This window comes from Octodon degus, unplaced genomic scaffold, assembly GCF_000260255.1.
Source record: "Octodon degus isolate 3935 unplaced genomic scaffold, OctDeg1.0 scaffold00038, whole genome shotgun sequence".
Classification (NCBI taxonomy): domain Eukaryota; kingdom Metazoa; phylum Chordata; class Mammalia; order Rodentia; family Octodontidae; genus Octodon; species Octodon degus.
This window is the reverse complement of record NW_004524614.1, coordinates 14,571,127-14,596,630: the sequence shown is the minus strand read 5'-3', so window position 1 is coordinate 14,596,630 and position 25,504 is coordinate 14,571,127. Positions and strand designations below refer to the sequence as shown.

The following is a 25,504-nucleotide window of genomic DNA, read 5'->3' as shown; positions in this document are numbered from 1 at the left end:
TATATATACTTGTTTGTACTGAACAAATACAGACTTTTTCCTATTATTCCGTCAACAGTCCAATATAACAATTATTTATGTAAGATTTACCTTATATAAGTAATCTGGAGATTATTTAAAGTACATGGGATAATCTGCATAGGTTTTGTCCAAATATTATTTTACTGTAGGCACAGCCTTTGATTGTCAGGATTTTGGTGTCCAGAAAGGTCCTACAACCAAGTCCTGTAGATAGTGAGTGATGCCCATGATTGAAAGCTGATAAAATCAGAAAATATAATCAACTTTGAGAAAAGTATTACATCTGCAGTTATGAAGTTCAGAATTACGATTTATTAAAATTAATACATGGAGCCAAATAGATTTGATAAGAAAACCCGCATTTATTTTTCCTGGTGTTCTGAGTAATACACTGAACTGTCTGGGGTGACAGCACTGTCTGGGGCGGGGTGTTGGGTTGTGTGTTCTTGTTTGGAGACAACTGTCTTTAGACGTCAGTTTCTTCCTAGTGCATCATTCTTTGTTGGACTCTCATATCCTTCTCTAGGAATCGCAGTCCAGTCCTTTAATGTGATAATGAAGGCAAGAGAGCCTCATAATTATGGCACAGATTATGTATTTTTCTGATTGTTGTACCTAACCTACGGGTTACCTTCTCAAAGTGTCTTGGTGGATTTCATTATCTTTTTAAAATTTCAGCATGCTTTCTGATGTAAAAAACATGTGTTTGTGTTGACAAAACCATTGGTATTCTTACATTCTTTAAAGTCTCTTTTCTAATTCAGTTTTTTCTGAAGTTAAAAGGTTTCCTTTGTTGAAAGGTCAACCCCTGTATGGTGTTCTGTTGTTTTGGTTTTAGTTGCTAGCTTAATAAAGGAGCTGATAGATAATTCTACAACTACATATCTTCAGTTATCCCAGAATTCTGACAAAGGATTGTTTGTACAGATAAATTGTGGACTGTGTGCCTTTTGGTGAGTGCATTGTCATTGATATAGACCCAGTGTGATACCTGCTACTAACTGTGTCTAAAAACAACACCTTGTAATGTAAGACCTACTTACTAATTTTAGGTAATTTAAAAAAAAATTCCTTTCAGGATTTTTGCATGATTAGGGTAATACCACCTCAGGTTATTTTTGCTTGTGTAGCAATTGTGCATTTGAGATCATTTCAGTCTCTACTATTAACTATTTTTCTTGCAGTGCTAGGGATTGAATCTAGGGTTTTACATGCACTAGAGAAGTGCTTTACCACTGAATTATACATTTAGCCCCTTATTATATAATTTAACTTTCATGAAAAACCCACCAAGGTTTCATTGACAGGTGAATGTATCACCACCTAGAAATAATGGGGGGTTGTGCAAGTTCTCATGCTTGGACAGGCCAGCCTTGAGGCTGAAGTTCCAGTTCTCAGTTTTTCATTGTTGCATTCATTAAATCCTCCCAACAAATCTTCAAAAGCACTACTCTTGTAGCTCTGAGATATAAATTTGATACCTACTTAAATCTGGAGAAAAACATACTTGGGACAAGTTATGATTTTCTGAGTCAATAGAAAGGAGAAATGCTACTTGTACAACTTCAGGTGAAGCAGAGGTTAAATTTATTTACGTTAAAGTGAAATGTTTTTAAAACATTTGCAAAATTAATGTTTGGTAACATGTACACCTGTCTTTTATTTTTGAAAGTGTAATTCACTTTTTAAAAACTTTGTAATTCTTTGGCCTTGTATGTTTATACCGTGCTATTAATTTAAAAATAGGGCAAGGACTTAAATAAAAGTAAATGGGCTTTGCTCAATTTGGTGTAAGTCACTTTACCCGCAATTATGGAATTCTTTTTTGCATTTTCCCTATTCCTATTTAAGAAAGCTTATTAACATAGAAAAATGTCATTATAAAATCATTAGTTTTAAAATACTTTGACCTAACTTTGTAAGTATTTAAACTCAGTCATTTTATAATTTTCCATCTCTTGATCCATTTGTAACTTACCATCTTTTGGTCCTTTCTTTACTTTCTTTTGTGTATTTTCCACATTTAAGCAGACTGAAGATTTTCATTGGAAGATTTTCTGTTAAGGAGTAATTTTAAGTAACAGGGGAAAGATTCCTTTTAGTGGATCAGTCAGTTTGTTCTTGTCTTTAAAGAAAAATGAAAACTTAGGGAAAAGGAAATGAGTTTGCTTTAGTGTGCATTTTAATACGTTTCCATCTTCCATAGGTGAAAGTTATGTGTGTGGCTCAATCGAGCCCTTCAAAAAACTGGAGTACACCAAGAATGTAAATCCCAACTGGTCGGTGAATGTCAAGACCACTTCGGCTTCCCGGGCTGTGTCTTCCCTGGCCACTGCCAAGGGGAGCACTTCAGAGGTGCGGGAGAATAAAGATTTCATTCGGCCCAAGCTGGTCACCATCATCAGAAGTGGAGTAAAGCCACGGAAAGCTGTCAGGATTCTACTGAACAAGAAAACAGCTCACTCCTTTGAGCAGGTCCTCACTGATATTACCGATGCCATCAAGCTGGACTCTGGTGTGGTGAAACGCCTGTACACATTAGATGGGAAACAGGTAAGGGCTGTGTGGTGGTTGGACCCTGGCTATATAGAGGACCTGGGTCCCGGCGAGTAGGGGTGTGTGCTGCATGGAATGGGAACCTGAAACATACATTTTGCGCAAGTTTACTGAGGCAGCTGATTGCTAAATGCAGTCGCAAAACACGTACTTTCTGACTGTAAGCCAATCCAAAGCTAGTGCTGAGCAAGATAAATAAAAAATATTTTCAAGTCTATCTTTGAAGATCAAATGATTATTTAGGGATTTATACTCTTTCAGTTATTTGCTTATCATAGTGCCATTTTTCAGTCATCTGTTTTCAATTTTGTCTTGTGTCTTACAGTTGCAAGTATGACTGCCACGTAGAGATAAACCAAAGAAAATTTTAATGTATTTCTTTGAGCCAAATAATGCTTTATGATTTTATGTCTTAGGAATGTCTACTAGTGATATCTACTTAAGTTTTTATAGATTTGAAAAAATATATCTAAAGAATGACAGGATTCCATCTAGATATCTTTCAGAGGCATATTTCTAAAATACTATGAGTCTCTTATTTAAAAAATAAAATGAAAAAGGTGTTTAAAATGAGTTTTATTTGTGGAATGGACACCAGCAGAGCATGAATGGACATTTTAAAGTGAGTTTATGAGATGAGCAGAGAGGTCGCGTTGCCTTTCAGAGTGTTGTGTAGGCTTCTCCCTGACTTTGCAGAAGCCTGATGTTGAGCTGAAGAGAACAAAACAGCAACAGCAGCAACCAAAAATGATCATGTGCACAATGTGATTTAGTAGTCATTCAAAAGTTAGTAGTGTCTTTTCAAGAGGATCATTTTTAGCATTACTATCTTGGCTTGGAATTTAGTCTTTAATGTGGGTCTATTAAAATGTCTTTTTTAAACATGAGGGATAATGATTTGTATGTATAGCTCATTTCAAGGTTAAAACTAGATTCATAATTTAAGAGATTAATCATATTAAATAGGAAAATCAGACAAGTTCTTGAAGGCGACCACATTCAAATTTTATGAATTAGACTGGATGCTAATACTAAAACGAGTGTTAGTCATGAAGGAATTAGTCCCCTGGGAGCCCTTTCATCTTGTAAAATTCATTAGAAAAAAAAGGGATATGTGCCAGTTGTTCATTTATATTGACCAATCTTTGGCTTATCTCATAAAACTTGTATGTGGATAAGGATTCTTGGGGGTGATATTCTAAGTCTTGTAAATCTAAGAGGCTGTAGCCAAAATGTCATCAATGTATCAGTGACCAGAAAGTCCACTATCTGCTGTCTTGTGAATTATAGTAGCAAATGTGCAAACAATTAAGCCTTTCCTTCACCAGTTTTGGTTCTAAGGAGTTACTAGACTATCCTGGTCTGAATTTTCTTGTATTTAGTTTTCACAAGATGGGAGTTTATTTTCATGGAAAGTAAAATTTAGAAGAAAAAATACATATTGGTGTGTCTCTACTTCAAAATTTAGAATTATGGGGCTTCTAAATTGCTATATGCTATATCTAAAAGTCAGCTATCACTACTTTGATTAATGCTTATATCAAATGATCATTTAATTTTGTTTGTTCAAAGAATGTAGTCCTAGAATAGGTACTATGAGGCTTTCCATCATTCTCATCCCTTCTGAATTCATCTAATGTCAGAATATTGTACTTGTTATTTTTGCAGCAGTTTTATGTAAATAGTCTGATGTAATGGGACATGATTCCAGCTTTACTGTCAAAAACCAGTATGCAAATCTTGGCTCATCCATAAATTATGCACTTTTAAAAACACATTTAAACCTCATTATACTCACCCATAAAACCTAGATAAAATCATTTCCATGTTTTACTTCTTTTTCATGAAGTGCTCATGGGATCAACTATGACAGCACTTGTGAAAGCAATTTTGGAATATAATAATGATGATAATAGCTTTATTAAGCATTAATCTAAAGGTTTTGTGTGTATCAATAATTTAAGCCTTCTGACAGCTTGATTATCATCCCCATTTAACAGACAAGGATGCAGAGTCACAGAACTTGTTATAAAATGACCAAGACCACAAAGCTATAAGTGACAAAGTGGAAATTTGAACTGGCTTACTCCAGAACTTTCACTGGTAACCACTTTACTACAGCAGATTACAGTGTCACTAAACAGAAATGTAGTGAGAAAGACTTTTAAGAGAATTAGTTGTTTACCGCCATAGAAAAATATCTGAAATAGATGCCTTATGAAGCCAAAAATCAAAGCTCACAGTTTTGGAAATTTCATACCATGGTTCAGATGGACTAATTGCTTTGGGCCTATGATCAGGCAGTATTCCATGGTGGGAACACATTACAAGCAAAATCTGTCCCTTCCTCATGGTCAGAAAGTAAAAGAGTGAGGAGGCTGCCAGAATACCATAGTCTCCTTGAAGGGTATGACTTCAGAAAAGGGATAGCTCCCACTAGGTGTTGGCTCTCACGGGTTCCATGGCCTCCTAATAATGTCATCCTGGGAACCAATGTTTAAAACATGGGGCTTTGGAGGACATTCAAGATCCAAACCCTAGCGTGGATAATTTGCCCAAGGAATATAATTTTAATATTTTGTTTTCCATCTAAATATACATATTTTTCCTCCTGCAGTCATTATGCTGACAGTCATACTTGACTGCCTTTTTTTTTTCAAAGCATACAGTTTGCTGTTGTGGCATTTCTTCTGTTGTAGTATGTTGTTCTCACTGCAGGAGTGGTGAAAAGCTTCCAAGGAATTAGATGATAAAGCAGAAAGAACATAGAAAGTTTTGCTTGGGTTCCCAGTGGGAACAAAAATGTTTTCTCATGGACTCTGGAAGTCCTCAGAATTGTTTTAGTTCAAAAGAGAAATCTACCCAATAAGCAATTTGTTGGAGACAAATTTTATGAGAGCCCTGGCAAAACAGAGGCTTGCCAAGCCTCTGAGAAAAAGCCACTTTCCTCCAGCCCTCCCTGTGGATTGACGCTCCATGGAGGAGTGGCTGGGGTGGTGCTGGAGTCCTTGTGCTGCCCACAGGACATCGCCTTCACAGTCCTTTTCAGAGCTTTCTTGAGCTGTTGCACCAAGTCCATAAGGAATATGGAAAAACAATGCCCAGTAAAGTATTTAAAGATTTTTATTGTATTGAGGAAATAGAATTGATTGAAAAGAAATAGCTTGAGTATTTGGGGTAAATGGGTAGCAATGTAATGTGCTAGCAGGGATGGTGCTTGCATTACCTTCAGGTAGCCTGCAGATGGATCCATGGGACACAAACTGCTTATTCTGGCATTTTTAACAATTAAGTCATGAATGGTTGTGCCTGTTGCTTAATATGTTACCCAGGGAAGAGCAGTGGAGAGCAGACTGCATGTTTTTCTTGCTCCTTCCTACCTCCTCAAAGCCTCTCTGCTTATTGCCATTGGGGTTTGCATTAAACTCCACAGGAGACTTCATCCTGGGCTGCTTTTGAGAATTTTAGGCTGAGACAAGGAAATAGCAATATTCGAAATGCTGCACCCTATAGAAAAGGTTCTACAGGAAGCTGCAGTTGGCCAACATGACCATGGTGGCTCACAAGGAGCCTATTTTGAGCAAGCCCTTTCTAATGATTTCAGTTGTGTTCCCTACTCAGGGACACTGCACAGCCAGTCAGAGGCCTACTGTGACCTTTCTTCCTCCCCACCTCCTCGCTCACAACGTTAGGGCTGATTCTGTGCACCATGTCTGCAGGCTCCTGGCAGCATGGCTGGGGAGCTAAAAGAAATAATTGCTGTGTCCTATTTTCAGTGATGCATTATTTATCTGGACCTTGATTAAGGGCATCCTAGAATGGAAAGAGGGCATTTGCTTGCTGAGGGTTAAAATCATGTTCCCTTTCTCCATATCCAAGGGGAGGTCCTGCAGAATCTGAGAACATGAGAGTCTTCCTGCTGAGCTGCAAGTGTGGATGTTAGGTTTCACCATGGGTTATTTACTCCCCCTGCCAAATGGCTACTCCCACAGGTCATATGGAGTGTGGCTGTTTTGCAAGTGATTGAAATAAGCTCAAGAGGGTACAAGATTTGCTTCAGATATTCTGGCATCTCTCCTGAATCCTTTTATGGAGAAGGAAGTCTGGCTAGCTGGTGCTAATAAATCTGCTAACTCTGTGATTGTTGAATCCTTCCCTAGAAACCTAAATAACACTAATCTTAGAACAGCTAGTTCCTACACAGGTAATTTGCACAGTGAAGATCATAGATAAAAGGCACTTCACAGTGCTCCCCTTCTCGTTGAACTAGAGCAGTGAGGTACTGGATTGATCTTTATGTAGAAAACATGGACACATTTCCATCTTATCTACTTTTCAGCATCAAGATCTAGACAGTGTCACAGCATACTTAAATAGTAGAAGAAAATATCAGGGATATTATAATTTATCTTACAGACCTTTCACACAGGCCATGAACTATGTGGAATCCACTGCTACCAGCATGCTAGTGTGAACAATGTGTTATTTTCCTAACCCAGAAAGCCCTAAAAATCATTCAGCTGAAGTGCAGCACCTCTCTGCCCCCTTATCTGTGCTTTTGCTTTTCCATGGTTACCTTGGTCAGTCATTATCTGAAAGCATTAAGTGGAAAATTCCATATGTTGAGAGTGAGGAGAGAAAAAATATATTCATATGATTTTTATTATAATCCATTATATTTTACTATGAGTGATTATTAATTTCTTACTGCGCCTAATTTGTAAGTTAAACTTTATTGTAGGCATGTATAAAAAACATAGACTATATAAGGCTTGGTATTATATGTGATTCCAGACATCCACTTGGGGTCTTGGAACATTTCCACCACCAGTAAAGGGGTCCTACTATGTGACAAGCTGATTTAGATGGTAAACTCAGGACAGCTACCGTATCTGTCATGGTAAGGAAATCCCAATAGCTTCCAGTGTTTTAATCAGTTACCATCTTTGTATCTTGATATTGAATCCTAATTGCCTATCTAAACATGAAGATGGAAAGATGCATGTAAACGAATGATAATAATTGCATCCCTTTATTTTAGGTGGTCAGTATAGGAGTTTATTGGGATTCAGGAAAGGATAATGACACTTAATAGGAATGTATAAGTAAGATACCATAAAACTGTCCTCATTATTCTGTTTTGGTTTCCAATATCTAATTTTAATCTGAAGTAAAAATAATGTGATGCACATTTAATTTTAGAAGACTGAGAATATGTCTTCCTCTTCCAAGTTAAAAAATTGGTAAGCACTACTACAATATCTGATTTTGCTACAGTAGTTGGTGAACAGAGAAAATGAAAGCCAAACTTCCAAAATAAAAGTAAGGAATTTAGGATGTGAAAAGAATTGCTTGGGCTAGAAATGTAGATTTTCTGTAGCTGTTGGTAATAGCAGCATTTTTTCTTTTTCTTTTTTTCAGAGAAAGCATTTCTGTGATACTTTAACTTCTGTGAAATACTTAAATCCTTTTTTCTTGGTTCACAAGCTTTTACTATTATGATTTGATACATCATGTTGTAAAAGTGAGTGTAACATTTTTTAGTTTTGTTTGTAGTTGATATAAAAAACAAAAGCTGATAGGAGGCATTCAGCTTGCATTTTCAATGCCTAATTAAATTTTTCTTTCTTTCTTTTTTTTTTTTTCAGCATAGAGTTTGAATTTAATTGCACATTAATCAATTCCATGTCAGAGTAAATAATCATGGGTTGGTGACAGAGAGTTGGACTTCCAAAGCTGCCAAGCTAGAGGTCTGATTCCATTCTTTTTTTTTTCAAAGTTTTATTGATAAACGTATAGCAATGAGACAGTTTCAAATCAAATAAAAAATACAGTTTCAACAAATAATACACTGCATATATTCTCCTTAGTGGTTAATTGCTGTACAAGATGCAGACTTGTGATCCTACTTACAAACACCATTAGAAAAAATCATTCTATTCATTAAGAGAATGCTACTATATATCTATCCCAACCACCAATTAAATTTTTCTAGAAAAAGTCAGAGCACATGTTAAACCACCCTCCTGAGAGCTGGGCGATGATGGAAATACAGTATCTGATCTCAAACGAAAAGGAGTTAAAAAATTATGACACTTAGCGGATTAAAGTATTCAGAATAGAATATGCTGTTTTAGAATATGTGTGTGTGTGGTGGATATTTAGGATGTGTGAGCTACACCTATCTTTACGTAGCTATTAATGCTTCCAAATTGTCAAGAGTTACATTCTTTTCATCCAGTCTGAACTTCACTGACAAGTAATAAGTTCTGGATACCTTGACTAATATATATTTTGGTGGTTAGGTCAATTAGTTAGGAAACTGACTTTTGCCTCTAAAATGAATGTTGAGTTCTCTTAGGGTTCCTGTGGGTCTAAGAGACATGCCCTGAACTCCTCCCTGCAGTAATTGAGCAGACTTTGGTCACTTACACATGAATGCTTTGGGATTGCCTCCTAGTGGTGGCTTCTGCTGCTTTTGCAAATGCTATGAAGAGCCTTGGTTTGGCCGTTGAACCCTGGTGAGTGTATTCTGATTATTGGATGGAAGTTGGACTTTAAAGTGGATGGGGTATGGGCTCAGATTTCAATTTGAAAAATCTAGTTAGAAGTTTCTCATAAAGCCTCTAACATTCAGTTAGCTTCCCCACCTGCTGTGGTTTAGATCTGGAATGTCCCCCAGAGGCCCATGTGTTAGAGGGTTGGTCCAAAGCCTGGCAGTATTGGGAGGTGGGTGGAAACTTCAGGAGATGGGGCTTGGTGGGAAGTCTGTAGGTCACCTGGGACATGCCACTGAAGGGGGCTGCAGATGCTTGAGCCCTCTCTTGTCCTCTGGTCTTACTTCCTGAGCAGGAAATGAGCAGTTTGGCTCAGCCATGTGCTTCCCACTATGGTGTGTCACCCTGTCACAGGCCTAAAAGACACAGGCCCAGACAATGTACTGTATACAGGCCTGAAATTTCTGTCACTGTAAACCAAAATCCTTCATTTTCAATATACATGTTTGTCTTAGTTACTCTTTTCTCATTGCTGGGACAAGTACCTGACACTCAAATTGAAGGAAGGAAAGGTTTATTTAGCTCACAGTTTCTGGAGGTTTCAGTCCATACTCAGCTGGCTCCAAGGCAGGGCAGCACATGGCAAAGGGGAACCTTTCATTGCTGCAGCAAAGAGCAAGAGCACAAGGGTGGGGTAGCAGCAGCTCAAGTAGCTAGCTTCTCTTCCCACCTTACACTATAATGCAGATTATCTCCCCAGGGCAGGTGCAACATCCACACCCACAATAATCAATCACAAACTCCAGAAGCCCTCCAAGACTGCATGAGGCTTTGGGGGGACAACTATACATAAACCATAACAACGTTTTTTACTATTGTGGCTTGATACGTTATGTTGTAAAAGTCAATGTATTAGTTACAGTAAAGGAAAAAGGAAAGCTAGCTAACACACCTGCTTATTGTTTAAGCTTTAAATTTTTGTATATAGAATTTATTTATGAGGAAATTATTCTGTATGGCTTGTGGTTTAGTACTAAAACATGCAATAATGTGATAAAAAAGAAAAACACCAGTTTTGTTGACCAGTGGATTTCAGTTTCAGTCTATCCTCTAGACACATGGAAATCTATCTTCCTATTGAGAAGAGTTAAACCTCTCTGCTAATTCTCAGTTTCATCTTTTATATTAAGGGAATAAGAATGAACATGTCTGCTTTATAAATTGTCATGAGGTTTAAATGAGATAATACATGTGACTAATTGAACACAGTGGTTAATTCTAATTATTGGTAATAATTATACCTGAAAACCTTAGGGTTCAATTAGTCTTCAGTTTTGAAAAAAAAAAACATATCATAAATGTTCCATGGGAGTTTGTTATCTAAAATTATTCCTTAATAATTACCAATCATTCATTTATCTTCCTTTGTAAATGAGTCTTTTCACATGAAAATACTTTGAAGTATCATTGGAAGAACATGCAAGTGACATAAGTTGTTTATAAGACCAAATTTTGATTTAAAAAAAATTAATTATTAACTTTATTGAAAATCAATAATAATTATATAGCAAATTAAAAATTGCAAATGTGCATTAAAATGTGAAAGATACGAGATGTAGATAGTGAATTTTAGAAAAATATGTCTGAAATGAATGTATAATGAGATTAATAGATTGCACATTGTAAAAAATTATTCACAAACTTAAATGAATATAACAATAAAAATTGTCTAAAATAAACATGAAGAAGAGTTTACAGATCACTTATAATAGTTCACTCTCTGCCAAAATCAAGAAACTTATGTTTATATAATTAGAGTTCTCAAGGTAGAAGGGAGTAGGCAATAAATATTTAAAGATTTAAAATTTCTGAATTTAGTTAAAATTATAGCACCATATTTCCAAGTAAAATGAAACTTTTGCACAAGAAATATGAATAGAATCATACCAAGATACACAAAAATGAAATTATCCAAAACTAATTGTGAAGAAAAAAATCATTAAAGCATATACATAGAAAAATATTAACTATGGAAGAACAAAATTTTAAAAAAAGAACAAAATTAAATAGCATTTTATTCCACATCAGAAAAAAAAGAGCAAATAGGTAAGAAACTAGACTTATTTATTCAAAGGACTAAAAAAAAAGATCTGTCCTCATTAAATTTTATACTTTGCAAACATATCTTTGAAAACTAAAAATAAAATATTTTCCAGTTATACAAACTCAAAATATTCTAATACCTCCAGATGTAGCATATAGAAAATAGCAAAGACCATAATCCAGAAGGCAAGAGAAGTTGCTGTATGGTCCTGGATAAAGAATAAAGAGCTCTCAAAATGGTAGTTATGCAGGACTATGTAAAATATAATTGTATTAGATGAACCCATTTAAAAGGTCATTGAAGAGTTCCATAAAACAGTATCAACCTTATGTCAGGTTATATACGTATTTTTTCATATTTATATGTATGTGTGGGGTGTGTGTGTGTGTGTGTGTGTGTGTGTGTGTGTAAAACACAAGGAAGAACTAATATAAATTCGATGAAAAATGCAAATATACTTTTTAAAGTTTCTAATACTGGGAACGAATAACATACCATGTCTTTTTTTTTTTTAATTTTATTTGTGTGTGCGTGTGTGTGTGCGTGTGTGTGTGCGTGTGTGTGTGGCCAGCTCAGCCCACCAGGGGGCGGGACTGGCTGGCATGTGGTGCTGGGGGATTGAACCGTGGTCCCTGTGCTTTGCTAAGCTTGTTCTAAGTAGGTGCTTTAGACCACTGAGCCATCTCACCAGCCCAACATACCATGTCTTATAAGTAGATTGTAAGTTGAAGAAACACTATAAATCATAAAACAAAAATTAAAATTAAACAATATTCAGGATAGTAAATATTAATTAATTCAAAATAAAATTAAATATTTCAAAATATTATTCAAAATTAAAATTAAATTGTGAGTCCAACTAAGAAGCCAGAATGTATTGTATCATATGTACGAATCTGTGATCAATTCATAGTACTCGCATAGTATTTGATTAGGTTAATATATATAAAAATATTAACTAAGAAAATGTTTTCATGATAGTAAAGAATTACTAAGAAGAAAACATAACGAAAATACTGGAAGGGCAAATATATGACCAGCAGTTCTAACAGTTTGTGGATAGGATATTGCACAAAGTTCTACTAGGTGGTGGATGTGGACATTGTCCTTGACAATGGTAGCCAGATGTCACTTGTGGGACTGAGCCACTGCTATTTTCTTGACATTCACCCTGTAGACCCAGACAGAATCATGACCATAGGGTACAGGAGAGTCCATTTGTATAGTCTGCTGATGGAAATATTTTGCTGCTGTATATAAAAAAATAATTGAAAGACTGCTGTTGTATGCCTCTTTTTCTCCTGTGTTTAATTGTTTGCCCTATTTGGTAGGTTCTTTCCATTCTCATTCATGGAGTGGTGGTCATTTTGATCCCTCTTTAGAATATCTTTTAGTAGTCTGTGTAGGGTTGGCTTTGTCATGAAATTCTTTAGTTGTTTTTTGTCATGGAAGTATTTCACTTCTCCATTAAACTTGAAAAAGAGTTTTGCAAAGTATATCAGTCTGGGTTGGAATTCATTTTCTTACAACATTTGAAGTACTTTGCTCCATGCTCTTCTTGATTTGATGATTTGTGAAGAGAAATCTGCCATTATTCAGATGGGTTTTCTTTTAAATGTGATCTGTTTCTTTTCTCTAGCGGCTTTTATTATTCTGCTGCTGTGCTGAATTTCTGGGATCTTGATTATTTTATGTCTGGGAGTGGTTTTAATTGGGTTGATGTTATTTGGAATTCTACATGCTTCAGTTAACTGAATGTCAGATTGTTCCCTCATATTTGGGAAGTTTTCTGCTATTGCTTCTGTCCATATTCTATCATTAATATTGACTCCTTTCTCATTGATGTCTATTAGTTTTACATTGTTCATCTTGGCATCATCTTTACAGATGTTGAATTATTTTTTCTTACATCCTACTTGTTTTTAAGAGATCTTTTCTTACCTTTTCACTAGCTGTAATGGTGTCTTCAAGATCTGAAGTTCTATTTTCACTTTCATTCAAGCTGTTTTGCCAGTTTGTGATTGATGTTCTAATTTCCTGTATAACTTTGAATCTACTTCATGCGATCTGTTTCTTTCTTATATTGTTCATTCAAGGATTCCATCATTTTTCTATTCTCTATTTTTATCAGTGTCTTCTTTAGAAGCACTTAGTACCTATTTCACTATAGTTATTTCTTTTTTACTTCAAAAATTATTTTTTATCTGATTTCCTCTATACCTTTCTGCAGTTGTTTCCTTATTTCAGACACTATTCTTTCAGAGATTTCAGGTGTGTGCTTTCTAATTTCTTCTATGCTGTTGACTCCTGCATTTGTTCTGGGTGGGCTTGGGGCCTGAGAATGCATTTTGTTCCTTCCCTTTGTCATTTTGTGTAGCACTGTCCTCTGACCTTTGGTGTAGAGCTTTGGCAGAGTTACTACCTTCGCACCAGGTCTGGATCTACCAAGTTGAAACTCATCCAGGTGGGTGTGGGTCTGGCTGCTCTGCTCACTTCTTCTTGCTGCAGCCCTTGGAGTTCAGCAAGAAGGTGCTTCAAGAAGGTGCTGCAGCACCTTGGAGTGAACCCGCTCTGCCACTGTGCCAAAATGTTCCGCTCCTGGATCAGCTGAGTGGGTCTTGCCTCTAGCCTCTCTGAAGGGAGTTCTGCCACAGAGTTCCACACCAGGCCTATCTGATGGAGGAAGTTCCACACACATTCCTGGCCTGGGTGCTGCCTGGAATGAGGGTCTGGCAGACCAACAGGTGGTCCCAATCACACCCTGGGCCTGCAAACTGGCTGGAGTCCCAAATTTTTACTTCAACGCTCACTTATGCTGTGATTCTTAGTCAGTCAAATAAACTGAATTTGTTTCCTCTTCTTTAAAAAGATAATATTAGTATGATAAATAATTGACAAAATGTATGTACAAAGGTTAAATATATGGCAATTCCTCAACAAATATTCATTCTCCCTTATGCTTGCGCATTTTAGTTTTACTTGAAAGTACACAAGTAGTTTTATGATATTGTGCATATAAAGTTGGCCATTTTGCATTGTAACTGAAACATTACAACTGAACTACTGATACTTGTGTTTCCATAATCCCTTTTGTTGTCAGCTAATGGTGAATGCAATCCAGACCCTTTTCCTTCTTTTACTTGTACAGCTGTGCAGGCCATTCCTTATGGGTGTCTGTGTTGTGGCAACTCATTCCAGCAATATAGAATATTTCCATATTAATGTCATTGGTGAAGATCTTCTCTGTGCTTAGCAGTGAGCTCACAGCCACATTTATTTATGTTGAAGATTATTACATTGATGGTTCAAAGCAATATCTTTGAATAAAGGCAAAGCAAAGCAAGCGTCTACTCATATTTCAAGATTTAGCTCTAAGGTAACCTAGTATATAAAATATTTCCTTACTTGCCATTTAGAATTGATAACTGTATCAGAGTCCTTTCACTACCCTTTGTCTCCAGCTCTGTAGCTCCTCACTCTGCTCATTTGTTCTCATTGCCTGTTTCCATTTTGGATTTCCTAGGATGAGACTACAGCAGTGTTCTATTGGCCTCTGAATCTTCAGGGCCTGACCTAATTAATGGATGACTAAGTGAATCGATAGTTGGCAGGGGCTCTCTTCTTTGCACCTTCCTTTTAGTGTTCAGGAAGTACATACAGGCTGTGTCCAGTAGGAGGTGACTTGGTCCCTTGGGCTCTGGTGGGAGGCAGCTATAAGCAGAAATAATGCTTTGTGCTGTGCAACCACATTCTAAGATATTCATTGTGGAGGTTATTCTCTAGTTTGAACTCCTATTTTATGAACTACTCTAAGATAATTAGAAACACAAAACAAAACTCACCTGCCAATTTTGGAGTATTTTGGATTAAAAAAAAAAAAAACATTTTATCCTCTTGGTGGATGATAGATATTCTGTTAGGAAAATCTTGCCAATCTGAGTTACGTGATTTGCTCTAAATCTTCCTCAAATTGCCTGAGCTATCCTTTGAATAAAGAGAAGAACTGATCTCACATTCTGTGGATTTAAAAATTGGTTATAAGCCAGTGAAAGATTCTTATGAAAAGTATCTGGCTAAATTATTACAGAGACAGAAACCTACAGGATGCAGGGATATGTGTGGTGGTAGAATACAAGTACAATATGTTACAGCAGATTTTTCTGATTAGTTTAAATCCTGGAAACTAAATTAAATGAAAGATGGCAATTTCAGAAATTAAATGGAACTTTTAAAATCCAATTTTAAATATGAACAGTGTTATAAACAACATGCCATAGAAACAAAAGGACAGATGGAATGCTTACTTTTTAATTGGCATTTTCCATTATAATATTAATATGCAATCAATGTAAAGAATTCTCAAGTAAATAGGAAAATACGAAGATAAATTAAAATTACCTGTGGTCTCATTGACAAGATGGCCCTTGCTCATATAAGTCTATTTTCTTTATCTTTTCCTTAGTAACACTTCAGATAGTACTCTATGTATAATTTGATTTCTTGCTGGGAACTTCATATGATACCATGTGCATTTATGTGAGTTGTGTTAAGCCATCCTCTCCCTGACATTGTTATCTCGTTGGCCATTGTAATGTCTTAGGAAGCCAATCACTCTGTGTACTTTCCTCTCCAGTAACTCCTCTGGAAAATGTCTCCTGTCTGTGAACTGATTTGGGGCTGAAGCAATTGTGTTCTAAGGTCAGGCTGAAAAGCAAACAGGATGTGAAATGGCTATTCTTGAGGAATTGTCCAGTGTACACATACTTCCAACTTATCAAAGTATAACTTAGGATGTTTTGACTTCACAGTGGTATATAAGTGTTACATGTTCAGTAGAAACTATCCTTTGAACTTTGAACTTGGATCCTCCTTTAGGCCAGCGATGTGCAGTCTGATCCTTTCTGGGGATGCTGGACCATGGCAGTAATCACAGGTCTTGGTCAGTATTGTGATTATAAGAGAAACACTTAGACTTGTTAGACTATGTTGCCAGGCTAGAATAGTTTGTGGTTTGGGTGATTAAATTACATTTTCAACTTAAAATACTTTCAGTTTGCCAATGAGTTTATCAGATGTAATATACTCTTGTAAATTAAAAACATTGGTAATTAGTTTTTGGAGATTAAGTTTTTTAGAACTCTTCTCTGTCTTAACTCCTCTTAGAAAAAAACTTTCACATGTTCCCAATGCTGTATTATTTAGCAAATCTAGTCTTGTTTCATAAGTGCTAGGTAATTTAGGAGTTCAGGTCAATACTAGCATGATCACCAAGATCTTTCTGAGTCTTTCCCTGAGGGGAAAAACAAGGTCCTTCTCTTTCAGTGCAGACTTATTTCTGCTTTGTGTTATAATCATTTATGCACTTGTGTAAAAACCAGACATTCTGGAGAAAGAAAAAAAAAAAAAAAACGTTTCATTGATGTCTATATTTTCCAGCTCCCTAAGCAGATATCAAGAGTTGCTAAGTGTCCCTTCTGGACTTACCTTGTGGCCCAGAGTCTGACAAGTAGAATTAAAATCATAGGGTTCAATTGCATTTTATTTTTCAAGGAATCTTCCAGAAGGAAAATAATTTAGGATGAGTATTATTTAAAACAAACCAAAACCAAAACAAGCAAAGAGAAAAGAAGCAGCCATTACTTTTAAGGGGGATAAGGGCAGTGTTAGGGATTGAAGCCAGAGCCTCATCCTTATCATGTAGGAGCTCTATAATGAGTCAACATTCTGACCTTTAAACATGTTGCTACTGATACTTTTTCAGTCAGGAGCATGGGAGTTGGTAGCTAATTATACAACCGAATCAAGTCCTGAAGAATCCTAACACTGTATATGTTTACGAATAAGCTTTATCTGTGTTCTTAAAAATCTTTCTAAAGAAGTGCTCTGGGGACAGCAGCAGGAACATGCAGAATGTCACACTCTCCTCAGACCCACTGAAACAAATTTCAACAAGATTCTCAAATGATCCACATTCATAACATTAGAGTTTGAGAAATACAACTGAGAAGACTGAATTGTATGAATAAAACATCAGACTTCAAAGACTGTGTGATGTTAAACTCTGGCTCTTGCATGGAAGAAGGAATTCAACATTAATTTTAGTTGATTTAGCAGTCTCACCAGCATCTTCTAAATTCCATTGTTAGCATCAGATGGCAAGATATGATCACCAACAGCAATGTTCTGGAAAGCAGCCAGCACATGAAATGCATTCCCACTGCTATCCAGCCTCAGTGGAGGATGGCTTTATGGCTTCCTGTGTGGGGAATAAATAGCGGTTGAGACATGCAGGGAAGGGCGAGCACCAACTGTAGAAATGCTGATCCTAAGCAAGAGATTAATGAGCATGATTGACACAAAGCCCATATCCATGTTGTTAGGTATTGTCTGTCTGTTCTCCTCCATACCCTATACAAATTGAGTATTTTCTTTATGCTTCTTCAGGAGACCTTCTGCGAAAATCATGAGAAGTCATTAAGCCTGCTTATAACAGTTGGTTTTTTACTTTAAACTGTAGTTGAGAAAATTGAGAGCATGAGAAAATTCTCAACCTGGAAGATGCTCATAGGGTGATGTTGGGGACATGTTAATGAATGCAGAAATGGATGGATGACTTCTGAAGATAATTTCCAGTCAGCATGCATGGGGATTTGCAGTCTTTGTCATCAAGAACAATGGATAGGGTAAACTGGTGTAAAGTAACTGCCTCAAAATCACTATTACAATGGTTCTCTAAAAAGACTGGGGAGGTGTTGCCTACTTAATTCAACTGTCAGCTGGCAGTGATTGCATACCATTTAGGGTAAACATGACTTTGAAAACAGCCATAAAAGCCTACTGACCTCATCAATGGGGCTCTTTTGAATGGGGAGGTCAACTTTATCTCTAGGGTTATAGCTCTAATTTGAGAAAAGAATAATAAGCTCTAGCATTAAGTGGAATATGTAGATGGATCAGCCCATCACTTCATTTCTATTTATCGGTTGATGTTCTTGTCTTTGGAAGCATAAGATTGTTTACATATTTCTCACGTCATTTCTAACACTGATGTTCTGTGAAAGGGCTAGTGAGGCATGTTGGCCATTTTGTTTATTGATAACATTACCATTTTCTTCCATGTAAATAATTCATATTATTCTTTATATACATTCCATGTCAAATTTGTAGACTTAGACACTGTGTATTTTTTAAAATATATCCATTCACTAAATTCTTTTTGGATTTAGTCACAGTTTAATAACTGTCACTGCCTTATAAAAAGAGAAAATCTCAGATGATGTTATAATGTCTCTAGGAAACTTCTACTGGGAGGAAATCTAATCTCCTCCACTCTTTTACTGTGCAGTGTTCATTGTCAATAGTAGCCATAAAACAAAGACATGTTGTAAAGTTTCTTAAGTGAACAGACTTTACAGAGTAATCTTTGGTTTTGCCGAATTAGGTCAGCAGTTACTCTGGGTTCCATCTGAATGATGTGCTTTAATACTTTAAGCTAAGTACCTTTACAATTGAGTATGTACATGTTTCTATAGCTTTGTTGAGTGAGTAAACATCTATGGTCTTTGTGTCCAGCGTTGCACCAGGTGTTAAGAATATCTTGCACTTATATTGAGTAGTGGGAAGACTTGGAAGGATTCCTCACCATGAAATCATAGGGGAAGTTGTTTAGTAGTACTCATTGATTCATTGCTACCAAAAACTTGCATTTCCACATTTGTGCCTTCCTCTAAGTAGAAGATGATTAACATATTTCATCTTATTTGAAGATGTTCTTGTATTGTTTGGAAATCTGACTGTTGAAACACTCTTAGGCAGATTTGCATTCATATTTTAAGTTACTGAAAGACCAGTTTTATTTCAGAGTTTAATTTCTAATACTTCTAATCCACTTAGAATTAGAATAACATAAAAAGTATACATGGATGAGTCCTGGCGTGCTGGAAAACAATTTTCCATTAAAATTAGTGCCTGTAGTCAGAGTTCAAGCCACATTTTAGAAATCTTGAAAATGAAAAATAAATGTATGAACTTTCAATTTTATTAACCTGAATTTTGCTATGAAGGTGTGTTGACAATCAGCTCTATGAAGTCACCATTTACTCACATCCATCAAAATGAGAGGGAAGTTATTTTAAAAATTTTACAAGATTATCAAAATATAAGAAAACTTGACTTTGGTGTTTTTCACACTCGGATAACATAGCTTTTGGGACACAAGAAAAATAGGAAAGAGCCAGAGGAAATACAAATCTGTTTTGAGAACTTAGTAAAATTAATGGCATTATGTTTTCAAGATCGTAAATTACTTTTTAAAGAGAAAACCAAGGCTTTACCTATGCACTTGAATAGTTATCTCTAATGCTTCTTTTACTGGGAAGGGCCACCATACAATACTTCCCTCTACATAAAATCTGTTCATGTGTCTTTACCTTTGTCCTATTTACCTTTTAATTTGGTTTGACATCAACTGAAAAATGCATGTAAGATGTGTTATAGGATATAGCACCAGCTCTATGTCAGGAAATGAGTTATAACACATTGTGTAATGAATCATAAATTGGAAAGTATTTCAGCTACAACAGCTGGAAACATTTTGTCCAGTTGGCATGAACTTTAATGAGTAATTGGCTTTTTAGGGAGGGAGGTAAAGGACAGGAACATCCCTGATCATCTTTTATGTTGAACCCAACTCAGGGAAAATAACCTCAGCAAGAATAGAACAGCTAGCATTTTTTAAATAAATACCAAAATGACTGTATTTCTAGATGAATTACATTAGGAATGATCTTTGTAGTACACATAGGCATTAATGACTCCTTTTTTCCATTAACAACATTATGTGATAGGTATTGTTATCTTCATTTTACACAGGCAGAAACAAGGGAAAATTAACTGGTCAAGTAATTAACATGTCAGGACAGCCAGGCATTCTTAACCACAGTACCAACCTGGATGCTTCATGGTATTTTTCAGATATTGTGAGTAAATAAAATTACATGCATCCTTTAAAAAATAAGAATGTTTATTTTTAAAATAATGCTCATACTTTATCAACTTTGTCCACTGAAGTGCATAAATACTCTGATCAAATTCTGGTAATCCATCAGTATTTAAGCACATTAACATGAATGTACTACTTGCCAAAAGAGTAATGAATATTGAGAAAGCTATGGAAATGTCTTCTTTTGAATTTTTTCTAAGTGCTTGTTGCTACTTTAGTTGCTATTGGACTTAAGTGATTATGAAATTAAGCTAGTTGCAGTAATTTTTTAAAAATTAAGAACTTTTTCAGATTATCATGAAAATTTACCTTCCTAAGCACAGAAAAAGAACATGTAAAGAAAACTTTTTAAAAGATCATTCCTAATGTAACTTATCTAGAAATACTGTCATTTTGTGGAAAGTGAATACTGCTGAATTTTAAAACAAATAGGCTTTAAAATGAGAAAAAAAAATGAGTGCAGCTTTATTTAGGCATAGTTTACAAGCATATCTACCCCAATAAGCACATGAGTCAATGATTAGAATACTTTTGTAGTCATGAAGGCATCACCATGTTCCAGTTTTAGAACACTTCCACTTAGGAAGTTCCCTTGTGCCTTATTTGTGGTCACCCTTTGCTCCCTACCAACCCTGAAAACCACTGATCTTCTTGCTAATCACAGCTTTTACATTTTGGCCTCTTGTTTCCACTTGCGACTTTTTCTCCCTACCTTCAAAGTCCTTAGCATAATTATGGATTCATTGAATCCATCCTCTGCAGTCTTACTGCACTCAGCCTCTCCAGCTGGGATAGTCTCTGGTTGACTTGAGGGTTTATAAGTAAGAGGGCAGGGAAAATTACTCAGTCAGTCTCAGGACAGCGAACCACTTGCTGTCTCTGCGCTCTTTGCACATATGTTATTTCAAAGTTACTTCCAAACTTAGGTAGTGAAGAGAAAAAGACTTTGCAGCAGGATGGAATAATAATTGTCATCCTCCACGGTCCTAATAGGGATCCCAGAAGTCTGTTCTTCACTCTTGCTTTCTTTGTGCCTCAGGTGGTGATACTTTCTCTGTCACAGTGCAAAGTATCACTTATAGACTGATTACATTTCAAATGATATTAACATATTTCAGTGTGTCTGCTTTTTTAATAGTTAAAATATGGTTTCTGTGTGCTTTATCTGTTTCTTGGATGAGATCCAATTACTTTATAACCTATCTTTCTTCTTCATGGCAGTTTTTCCACTGTCCTTTCATCAATTTACTATTCAAGACATTTTTTATTATTTCTTATTCCTCTCATCTCAAAGAAGGAGACTTGGTTGTAAATTCTAATCAGCTTCTACGTAGTAGAAGTGCAACTGGGAATGGGGAGATTCTGTTCATTAGTCCACCATTGAGTACCTGTGGCTTTTGGATTGCAGAAAAGTTTGTATTTTCAGTGCATATTATATCTTCTTTTTCTTGTTGTCCTAGGCCATCTGTCCTAGGCCATCAGAAGCAAGAGTTCAATCTGACCTGTGAGGCTTCTCACCAAGTAAGAATGAGAAGCTAGTTTAGCTGAGAGCCTAAGGCCCTGGGCTCTTTACTATACACAATTCTGAGGCTGGTGAAGTAATAAATTTCCTTTCCAGTATTTTTTCCTTTTGTACCTCCTTCTTGGTGACCTGCCTATCTGAAGAACCAATGGAATTTTTTACAATGGATAACTACCTGGAAGAGAATCATATACAGAAGACTTTTCCAAATAAGTGGAACTGATTTATAGTTATTAGTCATCTCTTCTTTGGCCTTATATTATTTTTATTTGTTTGCTACATGAGTTTATTATAATTTCCTTTAGATAGATTGATAACAGGAACTAATAAGAACAAGTTAGGAAACAGTGACTTATTTCAATAATTTAAAATAAGTGAGAACATTGTACCTTTAACTGAAGTCTCCTTGTTTTCTCTACAATAGCGACTCTTGAATTTAAAGGACTCATCTTTTCCTTAGATTTCTAGGGTCGTATTCTCACAAAGTTGCATTTCTCAGGCATGGAAGCTTCCTTTTTTTTCTGTTGTATATCAGTCAAGTGTTTGGGTTCCTGATTCTCTCATCCTTTAGAGGAGAGTTGATATGCCTTGGTTACTCATCAAGGGACATAAATCAAGTCTTAGTGTAGATCATCTTTAATTTCCTTGCATTTGGAACTGAGAAGACTGAGGCTAGAAAAATAGATGGAGAAGATAAATTCTGCCATCTGTGTTCTGCTTCTCGACAATGTTTCCCCATTTGTAGAGAAAAGACCTGATTCAATTGAAGGATGTGGTTTTGCTGTTTTTCACAGATTGGGAATCTGTATCAGAACAAATGCTCCTCAAAGTGGCAGACACAGTATATGGTTCTTCTCCATGCTGACCCTCAATCCTGTTTCCCATTTTCTTTTGCTACTTAATTTTTCCTGCCCAGATAAGTCTTTGATAAGTATGACATAATTCCACTTTTCTTCTCATTTAACTTTTCACCGTAGCAATCACATTCTTGCTGTTGATCGTTCCTTCTTTCACAGTGGGTGCTCCCCAGGGCTCTCCAGTTGCGTCACTCTGGGCAGTACATCCTCAAGATGGCAAAGTGCTTCCAGATGATGGTTCTGAAACTCCTAGTGGGCTCGTCAACATGTTATACTAATGACATTGCCATTAATGATTTAAAAAATTGCAAATATAATTATTGCTTTAAGATGTTTCCCTTATACAGAACTAAATTTTAGACCTGCCAAACAAGTGTCAAGTGGAAACTCCTATTTCTCATTTGGCTTATTAAACAGAATGCCAAGAGTAGGGAGTTCCTGGTTTTGACTACCTTTTGGCTTTTACTACGTTTATTCTAAGCCACTTAATGTTGCTTTTATATTTAGAACCATTGGTTAAATAAAAGAAGTTAACGAATTACAAAATAAAAGGTGATGTTGAAAGGCATTTATCATAAAACATGTTGTTTTTCTGACTTATGAAAATGGTGTTAGAAAGAAAATATGCTATTTATTTGTCCAGTATATATTTATTTATATACTGAAATTAAAATTATCTGCTCTATTACTAAAGATGTTTTGGGAGGGAGCATGCAAAATTTACACAAGGTCAAAATGGCAGATTTTAAAAAGTTATAGTGTATTTTAATATGGATTTGATTATAATACCAAATAAGGTATACTTAATCTAACATTTTTATGCTCAAATCACATATTTCCCTTACAAATTAAAGTTGTTTGAAAATATGCAACTGAAGCTGATTGGGAAGAGTAAATTTTATGTTTGTATTTCCTACATACTATCCAAATTCTATTGATTTATTTAAATTTAAATATTTTAAGGTAATTATAATTCAAAATTTTCAATTATTTAAATATTTCTTAGAGCATTTAAAATTTTTTTTCTTAGAGCATTTAAAGGTTTTATGAGGAATTCTTGAAGAAAAGGACTGGGGACATAGGTACTTGGACCATGGTATAGTGACTTAAGGATGCATGCCAGTTACTTTGACAATACCGTAGGAACTCAGTGTCCCTAAGGTAGAACTTTGCTTTTAGCAGATGCTCAGTAGATGTTTGTTGATTGAAGGAATTCATGTATGCTGCTGTATGATACTTTAATAAGGTGTTTTTTTTTTTTTTTTTTTTTGCGGAACCGGGGATTGAACTCAGGCCCTTGTGCTTGCCAGGAACGCTTATTCTACTGAGCCATCTCCCCGGCCCCAAGGTCCTTTTTCTTTATACAAAATGGAATTCATACTCCAGTAAATATGAAAGATGAATATGTAGCCACAGAGGCATCCTCAGCTGGGTGATTTCATTAGAGTACATGTCCTTTCACAGATCAAGGCTTATATGTACAGACTGAAGTGTTGGTTTTACCTGCACAATGTATTCTATCATTCTAAACCCAAAATATGCTTGCTTTCTTGTTTGTAGCAGACTTATTAATTAGCTTGCCAATCTGTTCCAAATAAGGTACATTTCCAACTTTAATACCTATGTGAATACTCCTTCAACTGTTTTCAAGAATATAACTAATTATATATTTATGATTTTATATAGAAGAATTTTAGGAACATCTCATGGCCAAATCTGTTAATTTTTTTCTTTCTTTTTTAGTTTTTTTCTTTTCTTTTTTAGTTTTTAAAAGAGAATAAAAATAGTTTAAAATGGAAATGGTACAGAATTTTGCTAAACAAAATGATAGAAATTGAGCAATGATTATTATATTGTATATTGTTGTCTTCAAATTAGTTGTTCAGATTACCTGATAAAAGCATTCAAAATTCATCAAAAATTGGTTAAAAATTAAAAAGAAGAAAAGATTTACTTGCATTATTTGTTTTTTTCAATAGACCAGTAGAAATCAGCAGTACAATTGTCCAAGCTATAATGTATAAATACACATGTATGTTTTCCCTCCCTTCTTTATTATTTTTCTCCTTTCCCTCATCCTCGTTGTTCCTTCCATTTGAACAGGTTCTTCCCTTTTACAGTACCTGTTGTACCTCTCAGATTGTATTTACTCTTTCAGGTTCTTACACTAGGGAGACCACGTAATGTTTACACATGCAAGACTAATTTCTTTCACTTCTGACTATGGTCTCTAGTTGTATTCATTTACCTATAAAAACCTTAAGGGCCAGCCAAATAGCTCAGTGGATTAAAGCACCTGCACGCAGGTGCAGGGACCAGGAGTTCGAGCTCTGGCCTGCCGTGCCACCGCCCCCCACCACACAACCAGGGCATGCTGAGACAGCGATTGAGACTGGGCATGGTGGCGCACACCTAGCATCCCGGCTCTTGGGAGGCTGGAAAACAGGAGAATCACTATTAGTCTGATCTAGTAATGAGACCCTGAACACCCTGTAGACCCTTCTGTAACATTAAAAAAAAATCTATAAAAATCTTGTTTATCATTCTTTATAGCTGAGTAATACTCCATCATATAAAAATATTACACATTTTTTTTGTCTGTTCCTCAGTTGATGGGCATTTGGGTTTGTTTCCAAGATTTAGCTATGACAGATTGCGCTGCTATAAACATGGGTGCGCATATTATGTTTTTAGTTCTGAAAAAATACCCAGGAGGAGAGTATCTGAGTCAAATTAGATGAGTAATCCTTGTTTTTTGAGGAATATCCACACTGACTTCCATAGTGGTTGTGCCAGTCTACAATCTCACCAACAGTGGAGAAAAATTCCTCTATCTTCTGAGCCCCTCCAGCATTTGTCATTGCTTGACTTCTTGATGATAGCAGTTTTCACTGGGATGAGATGGTATCTCCATGTTGTTTTAATTTGCATTTTTTTGAATGACCA

At 35.8% G+C, this 25,504-nt stretch overlaps 1 protein-coding gene across 2 annotated transcripts in view; it reads left to right on the top strand.

Moving 5' to 3' along the window:
* The window catches only part of Dclk1 (doublecortin like kinase 1), a 368,880-nt gene that overhangs the window by 18,670 nt on the left and 324,706 nt on the right, over positions 1 to 25,504 (top strand). For both annotated transcript variants that reach the window (XM_004631081.2, XM_004631085.2), the window contains exon 3: positions 2,228 to 2,574. In XM_004631081.2, coding sequence (XP_004631138.1) covers positions 2,228 to 2,574 — 347 coding nt within the window. The remainder of the gene's footprint in view (positions 1 to 2,227; positions 2,575 to 25,504) is intronic.